Source organism: Terrapene carolina, unplaced genomic scaffold (genome assembly GCF_002925995.2).
Source record: "Terrapene carolina triunguis isolate 2854851 unplaced genomic scaffold, T_m_triunguis-2.0 Scaffold247, whole genome shotgun sequence".
NCBI classification, from domain to species: domain Eukaryota; kingdom Metazoa; phylum Chordata; order Testudines; family Emydidae; genus Terrapene; species Terrapene triunguis.
The window spans coordinates 114,651-139,635 of record NW_020664598.1 but is presented as its reverse complement, the minus strand read 5'-3'; the positions used below and the strand labels follow the sequence as shown (position 1 = coordinate 139,635).

The 24,985-nt window shown below is 49.6% G+C and overlaps 1 protein-coding gene across 3 annotated transcripts; it reads left to right on the top strand.

Annotated features, from left to right (window-relative positions):
- The first annotated feature begins 7,388 nt into the window (after positions 1 to 7,388).
- PHETA2 (PH domain containing endocytic trafficking adaptor 2) lies at positions 7,389 to 24,779 on the top strand. 3 transcript variants are annotated; one of them, XM_026657505.2, is made up of 3 exons: positions 7,389 to 7,429; positions 21,440 to 21,591; positions 22,352 to 24,779. In XM_026657505.2, exon 3 carries the CDS (start codon positions 22,356 to 22,358, stop codon positions 23,163 to 23,165), a length of 810 nt encoding a protein of 269 aa, XP_026513290.1. In that variant the 5' UTR covers positions 7,389 to 7,429; positions 21,440 to 21,591; positions 22,352 to 22,355; the 3' UTR covers positions 23,166 to 24,779. The 3 variants fall into 3 exon arrangements, with proteins under 3 accessions (XP_026513290.1, XP_026513288.1, XP_026513289.1); XM_026657503.2 differs by lacking the exon at positions 7,389 to 7,429 and adding an exon at positions 13,294 to 13,334; XM_026657504.2 differs by lacking the exon at positions 7,389 to 7,429 and adding an exon at positions 13,294 to 13,334 and having other exon boundaries at positions 21,440 to 21,596.
- The last annotated feature ends 206 nt before the right edge of the window (positions 24,780 to 24,985 follow it).

Here is a 24,985-nt window from a genome sequence, read left to right as displayed (position 1 = left end):
GAGCAGTGGCTGCAGAACTTTCGGATGAGAAAAGCCACTTTCATGGGACTGTGTGAGGAGCTCGCCCCCACCCTGCGGTGCAAGGACACAAGATTGAGAGCTGCCCTGCCAGTGGAGAAGCGGGTGGCTATTGCAATCTGGAAGCTGGCAACTCCAGACAGCTACCGGTCGGTCGCAAACCAGTTTGGAGTGGGAAAGTCGACCGTTGGAATCGTGTTGATGCAAGTTTGCAAGGCCATTAATCGCATCCTACTCAGAAGAACCGTGACTCTGGGTAACGTGCAGGAAATAGTGGATGGCTTTGCACAAATGGGGTTCCCTAACTGTGGAGGGGCGATAGATGGGACGCACATTCCTATTCTGGCACCACCACACCTAGGATCCGAGTACGTTAATCGGAAGGGGTATTTCTCTATGGTTCTCCAGACGCTTTTGGATCACCGTGGGCGTTTCATTGACATTAACACAGGCTGGCCCGGAAAGGTGCATGACGCACGCATCTTTTGGAACACTTGGCTGTTCAGGAAGATGCAGGCCAGGACTTTTTTCCCAGAGCGGAAGATCACGGTAGGGGAAGTTGAAATGCCCATTGTGATCCTTGGAGATCCCGCTTACCCGTTAATGCCGTGGCTCATGAAACCCTACACAGGGAGCCTTGACAGCAGCAAGGAACAGTTCAACTACAGGCTGAGCCGGTGCCGAATGACTGTGGAGTGTGCCTTTGGCTGTTTAAAGGGCCGCTGGCGATCTCTGTATGGGAAGCTGGACTTGGCCGAAAACAGCATCCCCGCAGTTATATCCGCGTGCTGTGCCCTCCATAATATTTGTGAAGGGAAGGATGAAAGCTTCACTCAGGCATGGACCTCCGAGGTTCAATACCTGGAGGCTGAATTTGCACAGCCAGAGAGCAGGACTATTACAGGGGCCCAGTGCGGGGCTGCAAGGATTAGGGATGCCTTGAGAGAGCAATTTGAGGCCGAAAACCAGCAGTGATATCTGGTGCCCTGCACGGGAGTGAAGTGCAGTAGTTCCAATCTTTAGGAATCAGTGTCTGCTAAGCAGACAAGCAGACTTGCGGTGCCTGTTTATTTCCTGGGCTAAGGAGTCTTTTACTTTATGCAATAAAAAAGAATGTTTTCAAAGCCAAAAAATCCATTTATTGAAAAGAAAAAAAAATATTTATTGAAAAGAAACAAGGGGGTGGAGAGGGGAACAGTACAATCACAGATTCGCGTATGTCCTGTCTGGTGTGCTGTGCAGTGAGTGCTGCACTTCAGGACACCTATAATGCATGGTGATGGGGTTTGAGTGCAGAGGGTAAGGGTCGTGGTTTTCAGGGCTGGGTGGTGAAGATACTGGTGTTGGAGGCAGCGGGTGGCGTGAAGAACACGAAAGTTGGGGAAAGTGGGTTGGAGGTGACAGTGGGGCACAACGGAAAGAGTTTTGGGACAAGGGCGGTGGGGGTGGCGTTTGCGGTACTGCTCCTCTTTCTGCATGGCTACCAGCTCCTGGATAGCATCTGCTTGGCGCTCCAGGATGCTTATGAGCCTATCAGTGCTTTGCCGCCGGTGCGCTGCATTTTCCTGGCGGATCCTGCTTTCTCTCTCCCTCCAGTCCTGTGCTTTCTCATTCTCTTTAATAGATTGCCGCATCACTTCTTGCAGCATGTCTTCTTTGCTTTTTCGCGGTCTCTTCCTGAGTCTTTGCAGTCTCTGAGCAGGCGATAAGAGGGACGGCTGAGGTCTCAAGGTTGATGCAGCTGTATAGGCAAAATGCAACATTTAACAGAGGCAGCATTGTTTATATCAGACAGAGTAATGATTCCCCCCGCACTTAAGGAGTAGAAAACACACAGGGTCTACACGATAGCATAATTTTCCCGTCCGAAACAGAGCACACATATCCCACGGGAGCCTCAAAATGGTGAGTAAGGGGGACTGATTGTTTCAGGGCTGCACTGTCCTCTGGGTTTCTGTGCCTTGGGGAGAGCGAACAGCTTCAGGGGGCAGCTACACTGAACACTGTCCCAACATTTTCCACAGGAGTTCATCCTGGATGATATCTCGCTGCTGAGGGTGACCTGGGAAGCAAGGGAGGGTCTTCTACTGCAATGCGGCTTCCACCCTGGCCCATATGCAGCTTGCCTGTGTGCAGCAATGGTCCCCTCACGGCACAGTGGCGCGGACACGTTAGCCTGGCTGGGACAAGGACCACGGTGGCTCTCCCGATAAACCTGCGCAAGCGCATTGCACACGTTCTGGATGAGACATTCGAGGAGATTACCGAGGCCGATTACCGCGATGTGATAAACCACATCAATGCACTATTCCGCATCTAGGCATGCATGCCTAACCCTCCTCTCCCAAAGAGCCTGCACCGAAAAAATTCCTTCCCGAAAAAAAAAACTGCTTACCGGGAACCTGCTCTTCTGTTTGTCCTCCACCAAGTACCAGCCGCTGCGACTGGCTACCTTCCTCCTGGCTCGAGAAGAGCTCCTGGCTGCATGGCTCCAGGGATTCCGGGGTGTCTCCATCTGGCCCACCACCCTCACTCCCGTTTTCCTCCTCCTCCCCCCCCCACCGGCTCTGAAGTGTCCATGGTGGTGCTCGGAGTGGAGGTGGGGTTAACCCCAAGTATCGCATCCAGCTCTTTGTAGAATTGGCATGTCGCGGGGGGAGCACCCGAGTGGCCGTTTGCGTCGTGGGCTTTGCGGTAGGCACTCCGCAGCTCCTTCACTTTAATCCTGCACTGCAGGGCGTCCCGGTCATGGCCCCTTTCCATCATGTCCTTTGATACCTTCCCGAAGATATCGTAATTCCTACGGCTGGAGCACAGCTGGGACTGTACAGCTTCCTCCCCCCAAACACTGATGAGGTCCAGCAACTCGCCATTGCTCCATGCTGGGGCTCGCTTGGCGCGTGGAGGCATGGTCACCTGGAAAGATTCGCTGATAGCACTCCACGCCACGCCGGGCTGAGCAAACAGGAAGGGGATTTTTAAAATTCCCGGGGAATGTAAAGGGTGGGTCACATGGTTGGTTACCTGAGGCCAGGGCAGTAGAGTTTGAACTGATGACCAGAGTGGCTAGAATAGGCATTGTGGGATACTGCTGAATACTTCTGGAGGCCATTCACAGTGCATTGGGCGACCACACTGGCGCCGCAGCGCTGCAGCGCAATACATGCTATTCCTCTCGGGGACGTGGAGTACATGCAGTGCTGCAACCACGGAGATACAGCGCTGCAAATGCCTTGCCAGTGTGGACGGGGAGTGAGTTACAGCACTGGGGGAGCCTTTACAGCACTGTAACTCGCAAGTGTAGCCAAGCCCATAGTTTCAAAGTAAACATTTTTTACAGTTACAAAGCAAAAACTTATATATTACCTTATAGTATATGGTAAAGATATTATAGGTGAGATTAATGCATGCAGCAACTTACAAGCATTTCATAAAGTCTAAACACCAAAAACATTGTTATAGGTCCAATACCCATTTTAACACACAGGTGAACAAGATTGGTTTCCAGCAACGAATTTGGCAGAACTCGGCTAAAGCCTTGGCAAGAGCTGGCACCTGGTCTGCCAGCATCACAGATACGTTAAAGCATGGGCAGGCAAACTTTTTGGCCTGAGGGCCACATCCGGTTTCCGAAATTGTATGGAGGGCCGGTTAGGGGAGGCTGTGCCTCCCCAAACAGCCAGGTGTGGCCCGGCTCCCGCCTCCTATCCAACTCCCCCTGCTTCTCACCCCCTGACGGCCCCCCCGGGATTCCTGCCCCATCCACCCTTCCCTGTCCCCTGACTGCCCCTGGAGCCCCTGCCCCTGAATGCCCCCCGCCGCCCCATCCAACCCCTCTTCTCATTCCTGACTGCTCCCCCCGGGACCCCTGCCCCATCCAACCACCCCTTGCCCCTGACTGCCCCCCACCGCCCCATCCAACCCCCCTCTCCTTCCTGACTGCCCCCCCAGGATCCCTGCCCCCATTCAACCCTCCTGTTGCCCCCTCTGACCGCCCCAACCCCTATCCACACCCCCGCCCCCACCCCGAACTCCCCTGCCCTCTATCCAACCCCCCTCCCCGCTCCCTGCCCCTGTACTGCGCTGCCTGGAGCACCGGTGGCTGGTGGCTCTACAGCCGTGCCATCCAGAGCATCAGGACAGGCACCATGCCACCGCGCAGCACAGAGCACCGGGTCAGGGCACAGCTCTGCAGCTGTGCTGCCGGCAAGAGCTCGCAGCCCCGCCGCCCAGAGCATTGCGTGGCGGCGCAGTGAGCTGAGGCTGTGGGGGAGGGGGCACAGCAGGGGAGGGGCTGGGGGCTAGCCTCCCAGGCCAGGAGCTCAGGGGCCAGGCAGGAAGGTCCCCTGGGACGGATGTGGCCCGCGGGCCGTAGTTTGCCCACCTCTGCATTAAAGACTGTGAGATGCTCAGATATCACAATAATGGCAGCCTAATAAGTACCTCAGATAGATATAATAGTGACAGCCCCAGCCCCAAAGATCTTACAATCAAAGTGTAAGTCTATAGGCAATAAGTGGATAAAACAAAGGGGGAGCAGAAAGAAACGATGGGACTACATTGGTCCTCATGAAGGACAGTGGTCACAGGAACCAGCTGTCTGCCTACTGTTACAGGTGCTTGTTAGGGGATGCATGCTGCTAAGTGCAGGGATATGAAATATGTCGTACAATCCCCATTTCCCAGCTCTTTCCTGTGTTCCAAGAAACATTAAAGAACTCCACATTTATTTCAGGCTTTGCCTCATCATCCATTGGCACAATACAACTATGTCAGTCTGTGATATTTTATGGCAGTTATCACAACCATATCTAAGAACCCAACAACAATTAATGTTTGCATGTAAAAAAAGTTAGCAAGATGAAGAAACAAATGTTGTCATGTAATTATGGTGTTCCACAGAAGAAATACAATGATGTGGCACCTCCCAGTGTAGACAAACGGGATGATTGGCTTCCCAGGCAAAGTTTGTTTGTTGGCAGTCTCAGCAGAGAAGCTAAGGATCAAGAGCTATAAGACTTAACCCCCACCTAAAGCTGTCACCTCCTTTTTATGACAAATGGACAGAATGGCAGGGGATATCTGTGAGATGCATGCACAGCCAGTGTCTTTATCATCCCTCTTCTGCAGATAAACAGAGGACTGCAATCTCCAGCTCTGTCAGGCAAGCGCATTTCATCAGCTCTAGAATTATTTTGAAAAAACAAACAAACCCTCAACCTCCCCTCCCAGATATTTTTAATTAATGTCTCTGTGCAGTTTAAAAACAACAACAGTTTTTTCTCCGTGCCTCAGGTTCACCCCCTGTAAAATGGAAACAACCATACTCACTTTCCCAACTCACAAGAGGGGTGTGAGGATTAATTCCCTGATGTTTGTAAACTGCTTTGAGATCCTAATATGGAAGGATCTAGAGACGTGCAAAATATTATGATTTATTAATAAATTACCCAGATACTGCAGAGATGATGGGAGCCACAGCAGTACCTGAGCCAATAAAATGATGTGCACATTACCTAATTTAATTCAGAAAGGGCAGAAACAGACACTGAGTCTCACATAACAATGTGCTGTGCTTGTGGTATATCTGCTGTGACTGGGTTCTGATTGTTTTGGTGACAGGGGAGAGGGGACTCAAGTCCTGTGCAGGGAACCAGGAACCCCAATCTGTAGACTTGTATAGTTAGGGTTCTTGGGTTACATGACAGAGACCAGCTACATGAACAGTGTGGTAACTGGAGTGACTGCCTGTCTTGAAATTCACTGGATCTGATTTTCAGTGGTCTGTCTCACATCCTGTGAGTCTCCATCTTCTAGGACAATTAAACATGGTTAGGGAACCTTCTCTCTCCATGGCCTCACAACTATTAACAAATGTGAACCACAAATTGTCCAGAGAAGATGGTTAAGGAGTGACTTGATTACAGTCTATAAGTACCTACATTGGGAACAAATATTTGGTAATGGGCTCAGTCTAGCAGAGAAAGGTATAACATGACCCAATGGCTGGAAGTTGAAGCTAGACAAATTCAAACTGGAAATGAGGTACAAGTTTTTAACAATGAGGGTAATTGACCAGTGGAACAATTAACCAAGGGTTGTGGTGGATTCTCCATTAGTGGCAATTTTAAAATCAAGATTGGATGTTTTTCTAAAAAAATATGCTTTAGGAATTATTTCAGGGAAGTTGTATGGCCTGTGTTATATAGGATCATCAGACTAGCAGATGATCACAATGGTTCCTTCTGGCCTTGGAATCCATGAATAAGTTTCTAAAAGTTCAGATGCTTAATTAGACTGGAACTCTCACAAGATCAGACCCCCTCTGGAGATTTCTGGCACTTCTCTAGTTTCATCCATACCAGAAATACCGTGATAGCTGTTCATGGGAACATCCAGTGCTTCTGCTTCCAAAAGCAGGATGCTCAAGAGGTAAACACCTTTTTTTTTTTTACAGTTAAGAGTTTATTTTGGTTTGGATGATGAGCAATGCCTCTCTGGTGACTTTTTACTTGGCCTAAGAGATGGGGCGAACCAGTTTGTCACGACACAGAAGTTAGACCATTGCTTTGCAGACTGCAATTCTGCCCTCTTCCATCTCAGCACTAGGCGTCAGGGGAGGGCAAAGGTGGTGTTAAGCCTTATTCTGGTGAAAGGTAGAGCAGTTCTGGGGGCCCTTATGGGTAAGGCTAAGATTTTGTCATGGATATTTTTAGTAAAAGTCACGGGCAATAAAGAAAAATTCACAGAAGTCTGTGACCTGTCCCTGACTTTTACTAAAAATATCCATAACAAAATGGGGAACTCAGCTGCAGGGTCCCCACATTGCCTGGAGCATCTGGGCAGCTGTAGGGACCCGCTCCGAGCTCTGGGGGTCCCCACTACCTATAGGGGTTTGGAGCTCTGGAGTCCCCCTGCTGCCCACGACATCTTGGAGCTCCAGGGTCGCCCTGCCACCCATTTTGGTCGGGAGCCCCACAGCTCCCAGCCCGGGCTGAAGTCATGGAGGTCGCTGGAATCTACGGATTCTATGACATCCTTGACCTCAGTGAAAAAATTGTAGCCTTAGTTATGGGCCATTGCAGCAGCCAAACATAGCTGGAGTGCTGGGCTTTCCCTCCTTGGCCCACCCACTATGCTGGCCCTTCATACAGCTCTGTGCCAAGTGGGGAGCCAGCTCCACCCGATATATGGCCCCTTTATGGCAGTGGAGCAACATAAAAGAGCCATCATGCAGTGGAGAATTGGCCTTGTCTAATATCCTTAAAGACAGCAGGATCAGGCAGCTCTACAGTTAACCGGCAGGGTGTGTGGTTTTATGCAGCCTGGGCACCGCTGTGCGCATTCGAAAGCTAGGAGAGAAAAGCAGGAAGATGCCCTTTAACGCCTTTGAAATACACAGGAGTGGAAGGTGGGGAAAGGCATCCGAAGAAGTGAGGTTTTTACTCACGAAAGCTTATGCCCAAATAAATCTGTTAGGCCTGGTCTACACTACGAGTTTAGGTCGACTTTAGCCGCGTTAAATCGACTTAAGCCTGGCCACGTTTACACTACGAAGCCCTTTCTGTCGACTTAAAGGGCCCTTTAAACCGGTTTCCTAACACCACCTCGACAAGGGGATTAGCGATAAAATCGGCCTTAGGGGGTCGGAATTGGGTTAGTGTGGACGGAATTCGACATTACTGGCCTCCGGGAGCTATCCCACAGTGCTTCATTGTGACCGCTCTGGACAGCACTCTCATCTCAGATGCACTGGCCAGGTAGACAGGAAAAGCCCCGCGAACGTTTGAATTTCATTTCCTGTTTGCTCAGCGTGGAGAGCACAGGTGACCATGCAGAGCCCATCAGCACAGGTAACCGTGATGGAGTCCCAGTCCCAGTCCCAGGATCGCAGAAGAGCTCCAGCCTGGACCGAGCGGGAGGTACGGGATCTGATCGCCATCTGGGGAGATGAAGCAGTGCTCGCCGAACTCCGAAGCAGTAAAAGAAATGGCAAAACATTACAAAAGATCTCCAAGGCCATGAAGGACAGAGGCCATAACAGGGATGCACAGCAGTGCCGCGTGAAAATTAAGGAGCTAAGGCAAGCCTACCACAAAGTCAGAGACGCAAACGGAAGGTCCGAGGCAGAGCCGCAAACATGCCGCTACTACGCGGAGCTGCATGCCATTCTAGGGGGTGCAGCCACCACTAGCCCAAGCGTGTTCTATGAGTCCCTCTCTGGAAACGGGGAAGCGGGTTCGGCGGACGAGGAAGATGAGGATGGAGAGAACATAGATAGCTCACAGCAGCAAGGAAGCGGAGAAACCAGTTACCCCAACAGCCAGGATATGTTTGTCACCCTGGACCTGGAACCAGTAACCCCCGAACTCACCCAAGACCCTGAGGGCACACAGGGGACCTCTGGTGAGTGTACCTTTGCAAAAATTACACATGGTTTAAAAACAAGCGTGTTTAATGATTAATGATTAATTTGCCCTGGCAATCGCGGCCAGTACAGCTACTGGAAAAGTCTGTTAACGTGTATGGGGATGGAGCGGAAATCCTCCAGGGACATCTTCAGAAAGCTCTCCTTCATGTACTCCCAAAGCCTTTGCAAAAGGTTTCTGGGGAGGGCTGCCTTATCCTGTCCGCCATGGTAGGACACTTTACCACGCCAGGCCAGTAGCACGTAGTCTGGAATCATTGCATAACAAAGCATGGCAGCGTATGGTCCCGGTGTTTGCTGGCATGCAGACAACATCCATTCCTTATCTCTCTTTGTTATCCTCAGGAGAGTGATATCATTCACGGTCACCTGGTTAAAATGGGGCAATTTTATTAAGGGGACATTCAGGGGTGCCCCTTCCTGCTCTGCTGAACAGAAATATACCCCGCTGTTAACCACGCGGTGGGGGGGAGGGTTGAAGTGACCATCCCAGAGAATTGGGTGTGTGGGGGAGGGGAGTTAGTTGGGTTTGTGCTGCATGTTAAACCTGAAATCGCAGCCCCTCCTTTTACATTGCAAACCCATTTTAAATGGCACGGGTGCTTGGTATGGGAAATGAGGGCAGAACTGTTTGAAACCATCCCCACATGTTAAGAAGGTTAAAAAAGCCCAAAGACTATATGTCTTACCATGGCTGCCTGCAAGCTGAAATCTGTGTCCTGGCACTGCGTGAGTGATCTCTCACACCAAACCAGGAGACTCTCAATATAAGAGGAATAATGCGACCTTGTAACGAAAGCACATGTGCTGTGTGATGTTGTGAACAGCAAAATCTAACGTGAAAGAGTCTACCCATTGTTCTCTAAAATGTATCTTTTTTAACAACCTCTCCCTTCTCCACCAGCTGCAAATCTTACTCCTTCGCAGAGGCTAGTGAATATTCGAAGAAGGAAGCGAAGGACGCGTGACGAAATGTTTACTGAACTTCAGACTGCCTCCCACGCTGACAGAGCACAGCTGAATGCGTGGAGGCAGTCAATGACTGATTTTAAAAAAGCCCAATATGAGCGAGAGGAGAGGTGGCGTGCTGAATCGCGGGCTGAAGAGGAGAAGTTGCGTGCTGAAACGCGGGCTGAAGAGGAGAGGTGGCGTCAACTTGTAATCAGAAAGCAAGAGTCGATGCTCCGGCTGCTGGAGCATCAAAGTGATATGCTCCTGCGTATGGTTGAGCTGCAGGAAAGGCAGCAGGAGCAGAGACCACCGCTACAGCCCCTCTGTAACCAACAGACCTCCTCCCCAAGTCCCATTGCCTCCTCACCCAGACGCCCAAGAACACGGTGGGGGGGGCCTTCGGCCACCCACTCACTCCACCCTAGATGATTTCCATAGCAATAAGTTTTAAAGTTTTAAATTGGAGTGTGTCCTTTTCCTTCCCTCCTCCCCCACCCATCCCGGGCTACCTTTCCAATTATCCCCCTAGTTGTGTGCTGAATTAATAAAGAATGCATGAATGTGAAGCAACAATGACTTTATTGCCTCTGCAAGTGGTGCTCGAAGGGGGGAGGGTAGTAGGGGAGGGTGGGGTGGTTGGTTTGCAGGGAAGTAGAGTTAACAGGGTGGTGGGGGAGGGGCAGAGGGTTCATCAAGGAGCAACAAACAGAAGTTTCACTCCGTAGCCTGGCCAGTCACAAAACTGGTTTTCAACGCTTCTCTGATGCGCACCGCGCCCTGCTGTGCTCCTCTAACCGCCCTGGTGTCTGGCTGCGCGTAATCAGCGGCCAGGCGATTTGCCTCAACCTCCCACCCCGCCATAAATGTCTCCCCCTTACTTTCACATATATTGTGGAGAGCACAGCAAGCAGCAATAACAATGGGGAGATTCTTTTTGCTAAGGTCTGAGCGAGTCAGTAAGCTGCGCCAGCGCGCTTTTAAACGGCCAAATGCACATTCCACCACCATTCTGCACTTGCTCAGCCTGTAGTTGAACAGGTCCTGACTGCTGTCCAGGCTGCCTGTGTATGGCTTCATGAGCCATGGCATTAAGGGGTAGGCTGGGTCCCCAAGGATCACGATAGGCATTTCAACATCCCCAATGGTTATTTTCTGGTCCGGGAAGAAAGTCCCTTCCTCCAGCTTTCGAAACAGAAGAGACTGCCTGAAGACGCGAGCATCATGTACTCTTCCCGGCCAGCCCACGTTGATGTCGGTGAAACGTCCCTTGTGATCCACCAGGGCTTGCAGCAGCATTGAAAAGTACCCCTTGCGGTTTATGTAGTCGGTGGCTTGGTGCGCCGGTGCCAAGATAGGGATATGGGTTCCGTCTATCGCCCCACCACAGTTTGGGAATCCCATTGCAGCAAAGCCATCCACTATGGTCTGCACGTTTCCCAGAGTCACTACCCTTGATATCACCAGGTCTCTCATTGCCCTGGCAACTTGGATCACAGCAGCCCCCACAGTAGATTTGCCCACTCCAAATTGATTCCCGACTGACCGGTAGCTGTCTGGCGTTGCAAGCTTCCACAGAGCTATCGCCACTCGCTTCTCCACTGTGAGGGCTGCTCTCATCCTGGTATTCTGGCGCTTCAGGGCAGGGGAAAGCAAGTCACAAAGTTCCATGAAAGTGCCCTTACGCATGCGAAAGTTTCGCAGCCACTGGGCATCGTCCCAGACCTGCAACACAATGCGGTCCCACCACTCTGTGCTTGTTTCCCGGGCCCAGAATCGGCGGTCCACGGCATGAACCTGCCCCAGTAACACCAGGATTTCCACATTGCTGGGGCCTGTGCCTTGTGAGAGGTCCATGTCAATTTCCTCATCACTATCGTCGCCGCGCTGCAATCGCCTCCTCCTCAGCTGGTCCTGGTTTGGCTTTGGCATGTCCAGGAGGCTCTGCATGTTTTCCAGGACAATGCGCGTGGTGTTCATAGTGCTCATAATTGCCGCGGTGATCTGAGCGGGCTCCATGATCCCAGTGCTGGCTATGGCGTCTGGTCTGAAAAAAGGCGCGAAAGTAGTATCTGACGGACCAGGGGAAGAAGGGAGGGAGGGAGAGAGGGAGGGGTGAGTGACGACATGGCGTACAGGTACAGGGAATTAAAATCAAGAAAGGTGGCTTTGCATCAGGGAGAAACACAAACAACTGTCACACAGAATGGCCCCCCCCCAAAGATTGAACTCAAAAGCCTGGGTTTAGCAGGAGAGAGGGGGGAAGCAAATGAATGCAGAATAAATCTATTTTTTACATCTTAAGACGACGGTGCAGCATGACTGATAGCCCTTGGCATTTTCTGGGTGCTTGGCAGCAAATACTGGGCGCTTGGCAGTAAGCCTTCAGGTCTATTGCACGATCTGATGCCCACTGCAGTATGACAACGATGGATACCAGTCGTAATATGCTATCTACTGCCCAAAAGGCAAGGGGTTGCTGCTGTGTAGCAATCTAGCCCCATCCTACGCATAGTACATCTGATAACCATCATCATCAAGGCAAGGGGGCTGGTGCAATGCAGCCCCACGGCTGCCAGCCCCATGTCTGCCAGCACCCAGATCGCCATCGGCCTCTTCTGGGTGCTTAGCAGACAATATTGGGCACTTGGCAGAAAATAGCATACTACGACTGATAACCATCATTGTCTGCCCGGGTGCCCATGATCGACAGCCACTGCAGTACGATGACGACGGTTACCAGTCGTAATAAACCATCTTCTACCAAAAGGCAAGGGGCTGGTGCAATGCAGCCCTACGGCTGCCAGCCCCACAGCTGCCAGCACCCAGATCGCCAATGAAGGCTACCAGTCATGCTGCACCGTCTACCGCCAAAAGGCAGTAAGCTGCTGCTGCTGTTTAGCAATGCAGTCCCACGTTTGCCGGCACCCGGAAGAGATATGGTGACGGTGAGCTGAGCTGAGCGGGCTCAATGCTTGGCGTGGTATGTTGTCTGCACAGGTAACCCAGGTAAAAAGGCGCGAATCTATTGTCTGCCGTTGCTGTGACGGCGGGGGAGGGGCCTGACGCAATGTACCCAGAACCCCTCGCGGCACTGCTTTGCATCATCCGGGCATTGCGATCTCAACCCATAATTCCAATGGGCGCCGGAGACTCTGGGAACTGTGGGATAGGTACCATAGTGCAATGCGCCGGAAGTCGACGCTAGCCTCGGTACTGTGGACGCGGTCCGCCGACTTCATGCACTTAGAGCATTTTAGGTGGGGACACACACAATCGGCTGCATACAACCGGTTTCTATAAAACCGGCTTCTATAAATCCGACCTAATTTTGTAGTGTAGACATAGCCTTAGTCTTTAAGGTGCCACCAGACTCCTTGTTGTTTTTGACAGTTGCTTTGTGATACCACCCCACTGGGTGGATCCACTCTAGGGACTGTCCCATCTACAGAGGGACACATGCAAGTGCCTGTGGAGTCGCGGCTAGTAACTTTTCCCCTCTCTGCAGCTGAACTGGGTGCAAGTTTGGCTCATGGATGCAGGACCAAACAATACGCACAGCAGGAGCCCGGTGTAAAAGCACAGCCTAATCTAGAGTTAGCGGGGACGGGGAGGCTTGAAGTGCAAAGGAGTCAGATCAGAAGCGGTGTAGCGCTTGGGTTCCGCTCTTACGTGGCTCCCAGGACCCGGGGGGAGGGGAATGGATTGAGACCAGCCGCCCCTCTATGTAAACTCAAGCCTAGTGGAAAACCCGGATCCACTCGGAATCCTGGCGCCCGGCTCCGCCCGGGACTGTGTGAATGGATCCCGCCGAGTCCCAGCTGTTCCACTGGCTGTGCGGCCCTCCGGGTTTTGTACCGCGGCAGCACCGAGCAGCTGCCCCAACTTGTAACTTGTAGCGAGCCGAGCCGGGGCAGGGGGACGGGCTTTGCCGGCGGCGGTGAGTAACACACTGGGGCGGCCCTGGAGCCACTGGCGCTAGGGGAGAGGGACAACAAGCCGGCCAGACCGCCCGAGCAGCTGTGAGTCCTCCTCCCAAGCCCGCTGGGCGAGCGCAGAGGCGCTCCAGCAGCCAGGCGCCCCGGGGCCTGAGCGCGCCAGCCTGGGGCTAGTGGCCTGTGTGAAATGCCTCCGTTCGGTTCCCAAAGGACAGGGCTTCCGGGAAAGGCCAGTGGGGAGGAGCACAGGGCCCCCCTTTGTTAGAAGCAGGGGGACCTCCCCCCCAATAGCATGGGCTGTTACAGCCCCTCCTGCTTCGATCAGGCTTAGCTACTGGCTGGGGGATTGGCGTCACACCTGGCCCTAGTTGGGGAGCGTATACCGCCCATGCTGGTAGTCTCGGCAAAGAGCTCGTGGTCTGAATGTCCTGGAGTCTCCCAAACCCGAGGCCCCAGTACAGTAGGCTCCCAGGGTGAAATCTCAGGTCCGTTGAAGTCAATGACAAAATTCCTGTTGACTTCAGTGGTGCCACCAGGATTTCACAATATACTATAGGGCATTGGACTTGGTGCGGCGTGACGTTTTGCTTAGAAAAGGAGAGTGATGGGATTTAACATGGCACACAAGTGGATTAAAAACTGGCTCATTGATAGGTCTCAAAATGTAACTGTAAATGGGAAATCATCATCAAGTGGGTGTGTTTCTAGTGGGGACCCACAGGGATCAGTTCTAACTTCTTGGCTCTACACCAGGAGTTCTCAAACGTTTTCTTTCTGAGCCTCCCCTCCCCTTCCCCCCCCCCCACCTATAAAAAGTCCACAGTCTACCTGTGCCACCACAACTGTTTTTCTGCATATAAAAGCCCAGGACAGCATTAGGGTGTAGCCAGCAGGGCAATTGCTTAGGGCCCCACGCCACAGGGTGTCCTGTGAAGCTAAGTTGCTTGGGCTTTGGCTTCAGCTCTGGATGGTGGGACTTGGGCTCAGGGTTGGGCTTTCTGCCCTGGGCCCCATAGAGTCTAATACCAGCCCTTCTTGGCTGATCCCCTGAAACCTGCTCGTGGTCTTCTGGGCTACGCTGGGCCCCTGGTTGAGAACTGCTGCCCTACGTTATTTAATAGCTTTATCAATGACCTGGAAAACATAAACTCATCACTGATAAAGTTTGCAGATGACTCAAAAATTGTGGAAGTAGCACATAATGATGCAGGGAGGATAGCTCAGTGGTTTGAGCATTGGCCTGCTAAACCCAGGGTGGTGAGTTCAATCCTTGAGGGGGCCATTTAGGGATATGGGGCAAAAATCTGTTGGGTGATTTATTGGGGATTGGTCTGGCTTTGAGCAGGGGGTTGGACTAGATGATCTCCTGAGGTCCCTTCCAACCCTGATATTCTATGATTCCAAGAGAACAGGGTAGACGCAAATAATGAAGAGAACTAGATCACTTGGTAAACTGCATGCAAGCAAACAATAGGAATTTGATTACAGCTAAAAGCTACATATACAAGTAGGAACAAAGGGTATAGACCATACCTACAGGAAACAGTGACTCTGAAAAAGATTTGAGGGTGGTGATGGATAATCAGCTGAACATGAGTTCCCCGTGTGACACTGTGGCCAAAAGAGCTAATGTGAGTCTGAGATACATAAAGAAGCAAATCTCAAGGAGGAGCAGAGAGGTTATTTTACCTTTGTATTTGGCACTGGTGTAATCACTGCTGGAATACTGTGTCCAGTCAGAGGCGTAGCGAGCGCCCTCCGTACCCTCCGACCGGAGGGGGCCCCGCAAGGAAGGGGGCCCCTAAAAGTGGCAAAATAAATACCGCATTCCAGTTTCTGCATTGTAAGGGGCCCCGCCCGGACATATGTTCGGAGGGGGCCACGTTCTTTGTTGCTACGGCCCTGTGTCCAGTTCTGGTGTCCACAATTCAAGAAGGATGTTGATAAATCAGAGAGGGTTCAGAGAAGAACCACAAGAATGAGCAAAGGATTAGAAAACAGGCCTTATAGTGACAGACTCAAAAAGCTCAATCTAATTAGTTTAAAAAAGAGAAGATTAAGGGGAGACTTAAGAACAAAAGAATGGCCATACTGGGTAAGACCAATAGTCCTTCGAGCCCTGCATCCAACAGCGATTGGTGCCAGATGCTTCAGAGAGAATGAACAGAACAGGGTAATTATCAAATGATCCATCCCCCTTTCTCCAATCTCACCTTCTGGCAGTCAGAAGCTTAGGGACATCCAGAGTATGAGGTTTTGACCCTAACCATTTTAGCTAATAGCTATTAATAGACCTATCCTCCATGAACTTATCTAATTCTTTTTTGACCCAGTTATACTTTTGGTTTTCACAACATCCTCTGGCAATGAGTTCCACAGGTTGACAGTGCATTATGTGAAGAAGTACTTCCTTTTGTTTCTTTTAAACCTGCTGCCTATTAATTTCATCGGGTGATCCCTGGTTCTTGTGTTACATGAAGGGGTAAATCAGTGAAGACTGATGCAAAGAATTCATTTAGCTCAGTGGCTCTCAAACTTTTTTACTGGTGACCCTTTCATATAGCAAGACTCTTAGTGCGACCCCCCCTTATAAATTAAAAACACTTTTTTATATATTTAACACCATTAAAAATGCTGGAGGCAAAGCGGGGCTTGGGGTGGAGGTTGACAGCTCGCGACCCCCTGAGGGGTCCTGACCCCCGGTTTGAGAACCCCTGATTTAACTTCTCCTTTAGCATGGTGATCGTCCTGTAGCCCCACTGATTGTTTGATAGGCTTCCTGATTCTGATGTACTTAAAAAAAAATTTGGTGTTAGTTTTCATGTCTTTTGCTAGTTGCTCTTCAGATTCTTTTTGAATTACAGACTTGATTACAGTGTAAAAGTATCTACATGGGGAACAAATATTTAATAAGGAGCTCTTCAATCTAGCAGAAAAAAGTATAACATGATGCAATGGCTGGAAGTTGAAGCTAGACACATTCAGACTGGAAATAAGGTGTACATTTTTAATAGTGAGAGTAATTAATCATTGGAATAATTTACCAAGGTGGAATCTCCATCAGTGATGATTTTAAAATCACAATTGGATGTTTTTCTAAAAGATCTGCTCTAGGAGTTATTTTGGGAAGTTCTTTGGCCTGTGTTATACAGGAGTCAGATCACAATTGTCCCTTGTGGCCTTAGAATCTATGAACCCCTGCACTGGAAATCCAGTGCTTTTCGCTAGCACTAAATTAACTTTAACATTCTAATTAGCTAGAACTGTGTTTACACCAGACGGCTTTCTCCTCATTAAGGTGCTTAACCCCACAGTGGTGTCTGAATAACAGATTTGTGACATTACAGTTGTCGTCATAGCTACAGATTGCACAGTGGCACAAACTGTGGATCTATGCTGTGTTGCAGAGCGGTAGCAGGAAAAGGTCTCATTCTGGCTCTAATTCTTCAACAGCAGCAGGGGAAATTAGAAATGAACAGCTTTTAGGAGAAAGGATGGTCTCTGGCTCAAGTTAGTTTGCGAAAATCTCTCCTTGAAAAGGAGGGAGGAAAAGTGGGAAATGTATACAGCAGAGAGGAATGTACAGTGACCTCCGAGTGCAATGGGGGTACTTGAGGGAAGTGGGCATTCGGGGCACTGGCAGTGTATGTGAGGGTTTGTGTGTTTGGAAGTGCGGGGCTGAACACAATGGTTTGTTGTAGGGTGGCTATGAGGCATTGGAGACACTATGCAGGTTTGTTAGTGAAAGAATGCTCATGAGTTCTGGGGCTTTGCACACTGAGGGCTCTATGTGAGTATAGGAATTCCTTGTGGTTCTGTTTTATTGTAGGAATGTTTGTGAGCATGGTGGCTGCATGCCATGATCTGTTTCAGCGGCATGAGGGCTGGGGTAGTAGGCGGTTGTTTGTGTCACGGCGTCTGGAGTGGCAGGGCACACTGTCAAAACAGGGTAGATAGCCCAAACTGGGTGTAGGTTCTATAATTAGATTGCACCAAGCCAGTGACAAATATGAATCCCTGGATCACTGTAACAGTCTGACCATGGAGTCACAGATGACAGTTCCCTTCGATTCTCCAGTTTATCTTGTCATCCAGGGAAGCTGGACTTAGTGATAAATGGTCACTTACACCAGGGGTTCTCAACTTTTTTCTTTCTGAACGCTGCCCCCCCCCAAACATTCTAGAAAAACTCCACTGCCAACCTGAGCCACAAAAACTGTTTTTCTGCATATAAAGGTGAGGGACTACATTAGGGGGTAGCAAGCAGGGCAATTGCTCATAGCCCCACACCGAAGCTGCCTAGGCTTCGCCTTCGGCCCCAGGTGGCGGGGCTTGGGGCAGCATGGTTTCTGCTTTCTTCCTGGGCCCCAGAGAGTCTAATGCCAGCCCTGCAGACCTCCAGAAATGTGCTCGGGGCCTTCCAGGGGGCCTTGGACCCCTGGTTGAGAACAGCTGAGTTACACTAAAAATCACAAAATATTCAGGTTGCTCCCAGTCCCAAAGACCAGTCACTTACCCCAGATCAGTTGGTGCCCTAGACAAAGACAATGCCTGTAGCCAATCCTGTAATAAACTACCTAGAAGTTTATAAACTAGGAAAAAGAAATGAGAGCGTTATTTACAGGTTAAAGCAAGCAAACATGCACATAAATGAATTGCAGTCTAAATCCTAAGAGTGACAGAGTTGTAGAGATCTGTCAATTCAAAATGTCTTTCAGGGCAGATCCACCCAAGGGTAAACCCTGGAATCTCTGACTTCAGTTTAGTGTCTCTGGCTTTGTGAGAGTTCAAATAGAAAAGAGATGGAACATTTTCCTGTGACTTTATTTTATTTCCTTCATTCAGCCTCCAAGACCGTAAAACAAGCTTTCTTGCATGTAGCATTTCCAAGGTGCAATAGGGCCATTCACCAGTCCTTTGTATTGTGATGTTCCTTGATGGCCCATCTGATTTTTGATGGTTCTTCTGGACAGGCAGGAGGAGGGGGGGAAAACACTCTTCCCATCTGAGTTCACAAGTTTAGAGCAAACATTTTCAAAGTTACAAAGCAAAACCTACACATTTCCTTACAGCCTGGAATAGAGACATTACAGATAAGATTAATGCATACAGCAATTTACATACATTCTATAGAGTCTAAACACTAAATACATTCTTAGTAGACTAATACCTATTTTGAGCAACACTAAAGACTTGTCTATGGTTACAGCACTGCACTGGTGCAGCTGTCCCACTGTAGCACTTGTTGAAGACACTATCTATGCTGACGGGAGAGCTTCTCCTGTTGGCGTAGATACTCTATATCCCAGAGAGGTGGTAGCTATGGCAATGGAAGAAGCCCTCCCATCAACATAGCGCTGTCTACACTGGGGATTAGGTTGGTATAACTATGTCACTCAGGGGTGTGAATTTTCCACACTCCTGAGCAACATAGTTATACAGACAGAAGTTTGTAGTGTAGACCAGACCTAACACATAAATGAACTGGTCTGGTCTCCAGCTATGAGTTTGTCAGTTCTTAGCTAATGGCTGCAGCCTTGGCAAGAGCTGGCACCTGGCCTGCCAGCGTCACAATTTGTTACTGTAGGATCATTTGGAACAACTAGGCTGAAGGCTGTGTAGTTGTAGTTGTGTCAGTCCAGGGTATTAGAGAGACAAGGTGGGTGAGGTAATGTCTTTTATTGGACCAACTTCTGTTGGTGAGAGAGACAAGCTTCTCTGTGCAAGCTCAAAAGCACGTCTCTCTCACCAACAGAAGGGGGTCCAATAAAAGACATTACCTCGCCCACTTTGTCTCTCCAATAGGTTGAAGGCAGTCGTTTGTGGGGCTGTTTATGAACACTGGGACTGCGTGCGCTAGCTTGTTTATTGTAGAGTCCTCAGAGGTGAGCACTAGTTTGCTGTTGGTCACTTTGTGGGCTGTGCTGCAAGAACTGGTAGCTGGGTTGCATGTGCGGATTGGTTGTCATTAAGATTGTAGGTTCTATATTTCTATCTTGGGTACTTATGTGGCCCCCATTAAGGTAGTACGAGAGCACTTTGCAATCTTTTAATGTGTGGTTTTTAGACATTAGGTTTGATGCATGAATTGTTTTACTATATGGTGGATGAATTTTGACCAATTTTTAGAGATCGCAGTCCAATCATGGCATCTTTAGCATACTCTGAAACATTGTCCCTTTTAAAGCTTGTCAGTATCTTTGCTCTGTGCTGGAGCTCTGAGCACATGTCTGCAGCCTGCTTCAAACAAAGCTCTGATTTTTCTTTCTAGAATCTTTAAAAGTTGTCGGCTTTGTGTGGGTGGTCGCCAGCCTGTAGCCAGAGAGTCTAGTTCTGAGGCCCTTGACGTCAATGTGATGTGTACACCATCGTTGATTATTTTCATTATTAATCTTGTTTTAAGAGCAGAGGACCTGATTCTTTGTCGTTCACTGGCATCAAACCGGTGTAACTCAACTAACATAAATACACAGGCACAAAACCAATAGGCCAGATCCTCAGCTGGTATAAACTGGCATAGCGCCATTGACTTTAATGGAGTTATGATATTTATACCAGCTGAGAATCTGGCCTAATGTATTTACTTTGCTGTACATTTATTGTACATTTATCTTCCCTTTTGTGCATGGAAATCCTCCCTCTCCCCACCTTCCTTTTAGATTTTCACTTCTCTGGGAAAAGAGTATTGAAACAGCAAAACTTCCCTTTCTGTGAGTCTTCACAGTTGCATTTGGAATCATGGGCTTAGAAAATTGGCTGCTCCTACCAGCCACCCAGAGGTAACCACATCCTTTATGCGAACAAGATGATTGTTACCCAAGATTGTAACAGCAAAAAGGTGCCAGGCCGTTTGCAGACAAATAAAAACAAAATCCCTGCACAATATGAGATTTTTCCTGTATGGCTCAGCCTTCTGTATAAACGCTTCTCTGCTGTTGGGACTAGGGACCCTTGAAGAGTTAAGGGTGTTGATTTGTGAATGGTCAGAGGTTGAGGAAAATGCAGAAATATTTTGGTGTGTAGCGGCACAAACAGCTCCTGCTCCCGTTTTGCTACCGGCGTGCTGAAGCTGCAGGGGAAGCGGGGGAGGGGCTTTTGCTGCCGAAGCGGCCCCAAGTGAGCGGCTCAATCCGGCGCGGCTGCCCTGTCAGCCGCTTTTGCGTCTTTAGATAGCCGTCCGGGGGGAAATCCCGGACATTTTTAGCTTTTTACAAATTCCCCCCGACGGCTATTTAAAGACCCAAAAGCCGGACATGTCCGGGGTAACCCGGACGGATGGTAACCCTAATTAATGTATTCCAGTGGCACCCACGATTTATGTGCTGTCCGTACATCCATGAAAAACCAGGGCCTGATTCTCCTCTCACTTATACTGGTCAATGGAATCACTTCCAACTGAAGTGAGAGGAGAATTGGGCCCTGTGTCCCTGCCTGAAGAGCACAGCCTAGGGAGGAACACTTTGGAATATTTGGTGGTAGGGGGGATTTTATAGTCTAATTGACAGGGCAGGAATGTAGGAGGAGGAGAATCCTGAATGCTGATTGGGTGGAGGTGAAAGTCATGGTTTATAATCCAGTTCATCCTGTTTTGTGCATTTCTTTGTCCTAAGTTTTAGCTGGAGAACACGTGCCAGCAGGCTGGAAAAGTAAAAGGACTGCATCATAACATTGTTATGTATGATCCACTGTATACTGTGTGTTGGATTGCACAGTACAGGGTTGCAGATGGTAAACGGAAATGCTTCTGTAAACAAAAAAAGCTGTTCAGGATCCAGAATCAACCACAGAATCTATTTCCAGCCTTGAGAATTGAGTTGCATATATATTTCAAAGGAAAACAGTTTAAAATCCATTCTTCCATCAGCTACCGGCAGTATTGCGCCACACAAGGCTGGGTTGGGCTCCAGTTCATTGTTTCTATCTAGACTGGAACTCCCTTTCCACCCAGCGGCTGAGTGTCTGAGCTCGGCAGGTCCTGACAGTGTGGTTCAGGTAATCTTGTTGAACGTGTGCTCAGCCCTGCCATTAGTGTGAACTCTGCTCAGGTTCATTCTGTTGACTTTATGATGAAGAATATATATCTGAGTGATGTGACCTTGTGTTTCAGTTCCAACTACCCTGGTCTCTGTGACCCTCTCTTCGGTACCTTCCCTCTGACTGGACGTGGGGAGCAGAAGGATGGAGCACTGTGGACCCTTGTCAAAGACCGAGCCTGTTCAGGGAAGAGGGCAGTGAGCTGCAGTCTGACCATCATAGCTGGTAAGGTATGGTATCTCCTTGCCACCATCCCCGATCCTGTCCACATTCTGGGCAAGCTAGGCTATTGCATTGAAGGAAGGGGACTGGGCCGAGGGCTGCTGCTGGTCTTGTAGGTGACAAGTGGGAGGGCAGGGAAAGCATTTGCTGCAGAGGGGAGGTAACAGACATTGCTCAGTTTGAAAGACACCTTCTGTTTATCCTGTCCCATAATACTAGAGTAAGAGAGCATTCGGCGGCATTAAGAGACAACTGATGTAAAAGGAATAAAGGGAAAATACCTCTTAAGTGACACACAGTTAAACTGTGGAATTCACTGCTGCAGGATATTGAAGTAAATAGTGAAATTCACAAAAATGTAAAGAAGTAATCATTTGTTTGAATAAAACAGAATAAAAGGCCACAGATCTTCAGCTGGTGTAAACTGGCACAGCTCCCCTGACTTCAGAGGAGCTGTGCTTCAGAGTTGATGATCTGGCCCAACATCTGCACTGACACTTAGTATTAAACATTGTACAATAGACATCATGATGATTATTTGCTGGAATCAGGATGAAGTTGCTCCCAGGGTCTAGTACTGCTTTGTAAGGTGGTGCAGTGGGGGGAGGGAGGGGGTGTTACACCTTCCTCTTCAATATTAAGCAGTGGCTGCTACTTGAGAAGATTGGACACTGCACTAACTGGCTTAATAGTCTGTTCCAAAGCAGGAGTTGTTCCTTGCACTGAACTGGCTCCCTTGCCACCTCTGTCTTTGCCCTGCCAGGACGATGAAACTGAATGAGCGAAGTGTGGTGCATTATGCCACATGTGACTCTCCGACAGACCATGCCGGCTTCCTCCACAAGCGTGTCGAGCGGCACCACCATCACCACCACCACCACCACACCACTTCCTACCACCGTCGCTGGTTCATCCTCAAGGGCAACCTGCTGTTCTATTTTGAAGATCGTGAGAGCCGGGATCCTCTTGGGCTTGTTGTGCTGGAGGGCTGCACCGTGGAACTGTGCGAGGCTGCCGAGGAGTTTGCCTTTGCCATCCGCTTTGATGACGCTGGCGCCAAGGCCTACGTGCTGGTGGCCGACTGCCAGGCCGCAATGGAGGGATGGGTGAAGGCGCTTTCGCGAGCCAGCTTTGACTACATGCGTTTGGTGGTGAGAGAGCTGGAGAAGCAGCTGGAGGATGCCCGTAAGAGCTTGGCTGCCTGCCACAAATCTCCAAGGAAGTCGTCATCTGGCAGAAAAAGGCATTTGTCCAATCCTGCTATGGCGCTTGTCCAGGAACAGCCTCCCATCTTGGAGAACGGTTACTCCACATGGGGCAGTGGTTACATCCCTGCAGGGGCCTCCTGCTCTGACCACGATGGGGGGTGTTCCAAACCCCCGCCCCTGCCTCCTCGCCGGCGCTTGGCAGTTGGCAGTGGAGGCGGAGCACTCGCCACTGGCCTCTCTTTGACTGGGCAGGAAAGCCCCGTGTCTCCAGAGACAGCCTGTTTCTCCAAGCTACACAACTGGTATGGTCAGGAGATTGCGGAGATAAGGAGGGAGTGGCTGGAGAGCCAGAGGAGTGGGGAACTGTGAACTGGGGAAGGCAAGGCATGGAGTGACACCAAGCCCATTTTGACACTATCGTGGTGCTTGGTGACCTCTCTCCCATCCAGGAAAATAGCCAAATACGCGACAATGTTTTCTCTCCTTCCTTTCTGGAATCATTGCATGCTGGGTGGGTGGGTGAGTGTGGGATCTAGGAGAGACACAGATCTTCCCAAGACCTCATTTTCACCTCTGGGGCCTCAGACAGTGTATGTTCCCCTGAGGAATATTGCAGCACGGCTGTAAAATGTCAGGAACTCTATATTTTGAATCTGGGATGCAGATTGGGTGGGGTGGGGTGTGTGTGTGACCAGACTTGCATACACAAAATGGTCATCGCTCTGCTTCTGTTCAGGTGGCTGTTTTTATTCCCTACCAATCTGGAGTAGTGGATGGAGTGGTGTGTTTTTTACTGGTAAGCCTTCTTTGAGTAATCCGTTACGATTTATCACCAGCAGCTGAATGTTTGCTTAGGTTAGAGGTAAGGAGCATCTATTGCCTGTTAGCTTTTAGAAAATGGCTTCTTATGTCACCCTCACATTCCTTCTGAACCCCAGAGTAATCGTTGGTGAATTAAGACTGGATTGAACATAGTGGCTGAACTGGGCCCTTTGCTCTGAAGAGTACCTGAAGGTTTGTACCTCTCGCACTACTCACTGGCCTGGACTCAAGCAGATTTGGGGCCCCATTGTTTTGGCTGGTCCATGGGCCATATTTCACCTTACTCGGTCCCTGATGGTGCTTTACCCCAGTCTCAGTCTATCTGATTTGAATGGGCTCAGATTTATGGATATAGGACTCCCAGCCTTCAAAACTAGGATCAGATTCTTATACAGTATATCCAGTAATGCATTATAGTATGGGTTGGCTAAAGAGAAGAAACATAAAAGGCCACCAAAGGATTCTGGATCATATGGTTGTATCAAGCATGAGGGCAGGTGTGACTCAATAACCAGTAATTATTTACACAAGTCTGTGGTACCAACTGCCCCTCCCCCAAGAAATTCTTGACAGAGGTGGGGGGTGCAGGGATCTGTGGGTCAATGTCCATTTCATTGCATATTATAGAATTAGCATATCTACAAGTGTATTTTAGGTGCCGTAGTATTTATGGAGGATAAGGGGATGCAGTGAGGGGTAGGGGCATGGTGATACTTGGGTGCGCACCACCTGTCACTTTCATAGGCACCAAAAAAACCCCAAACCAAACCCTGCTAAACCCATCAGTCAGACTTGCAGAGACCCCACAAACTAATATATATTTCCCTCTCTGAATGTGAGCTTGGAATTAAAACTCCCAGAGAGGCAGCAAATTCTGGACTGAACCAAAGGTCAGGAGACCAGAACTCCCAAATTCTAATCTCGCTCTAGCACTGATATGCTGTGTGGCCTTGGCCAAGTCAATTAACCTCAGTCTCCCCTTCTGTAAAATGGGGATAATAATACTTCTCTACCTCCCAAAGGCTTCTGTTGTTAACCTCAGTACAGTGCATTGTTGTGCAAAGTGTTGTATGTGGTACATGGTCACAGTTCTTGGGGTATGGCTGAGGACACTAATTGTCCAGAGTCACATTTTGGCTGGATTTTTCTGATGATATTGTAGCTGAGACCCTCCTCCCAAAAGTGGGGCCTCATCACTGGAACACACGCATACAACATGGAAGGGGAGGAGAAAATCAGTGGAGGATGGATAAAGATAATTGTGCACTCTGTAGGGATGGGGCAGAGAGGGAGGGGCATGAAGAGAGGCATTTGGGATGAAGAGAGATTCACCAGTGTGTCCCTCTGGTTTTATGTCGCTGCTGATC

Coding starts and splice junctions, on each gene's coding strand:
- PHETA2 (XM_026657505.2), top strand. CDS start 22,356: ATGAAACTGAATGAGCGAAGTGTGGTGCATTATGCCACATGTGACTCT.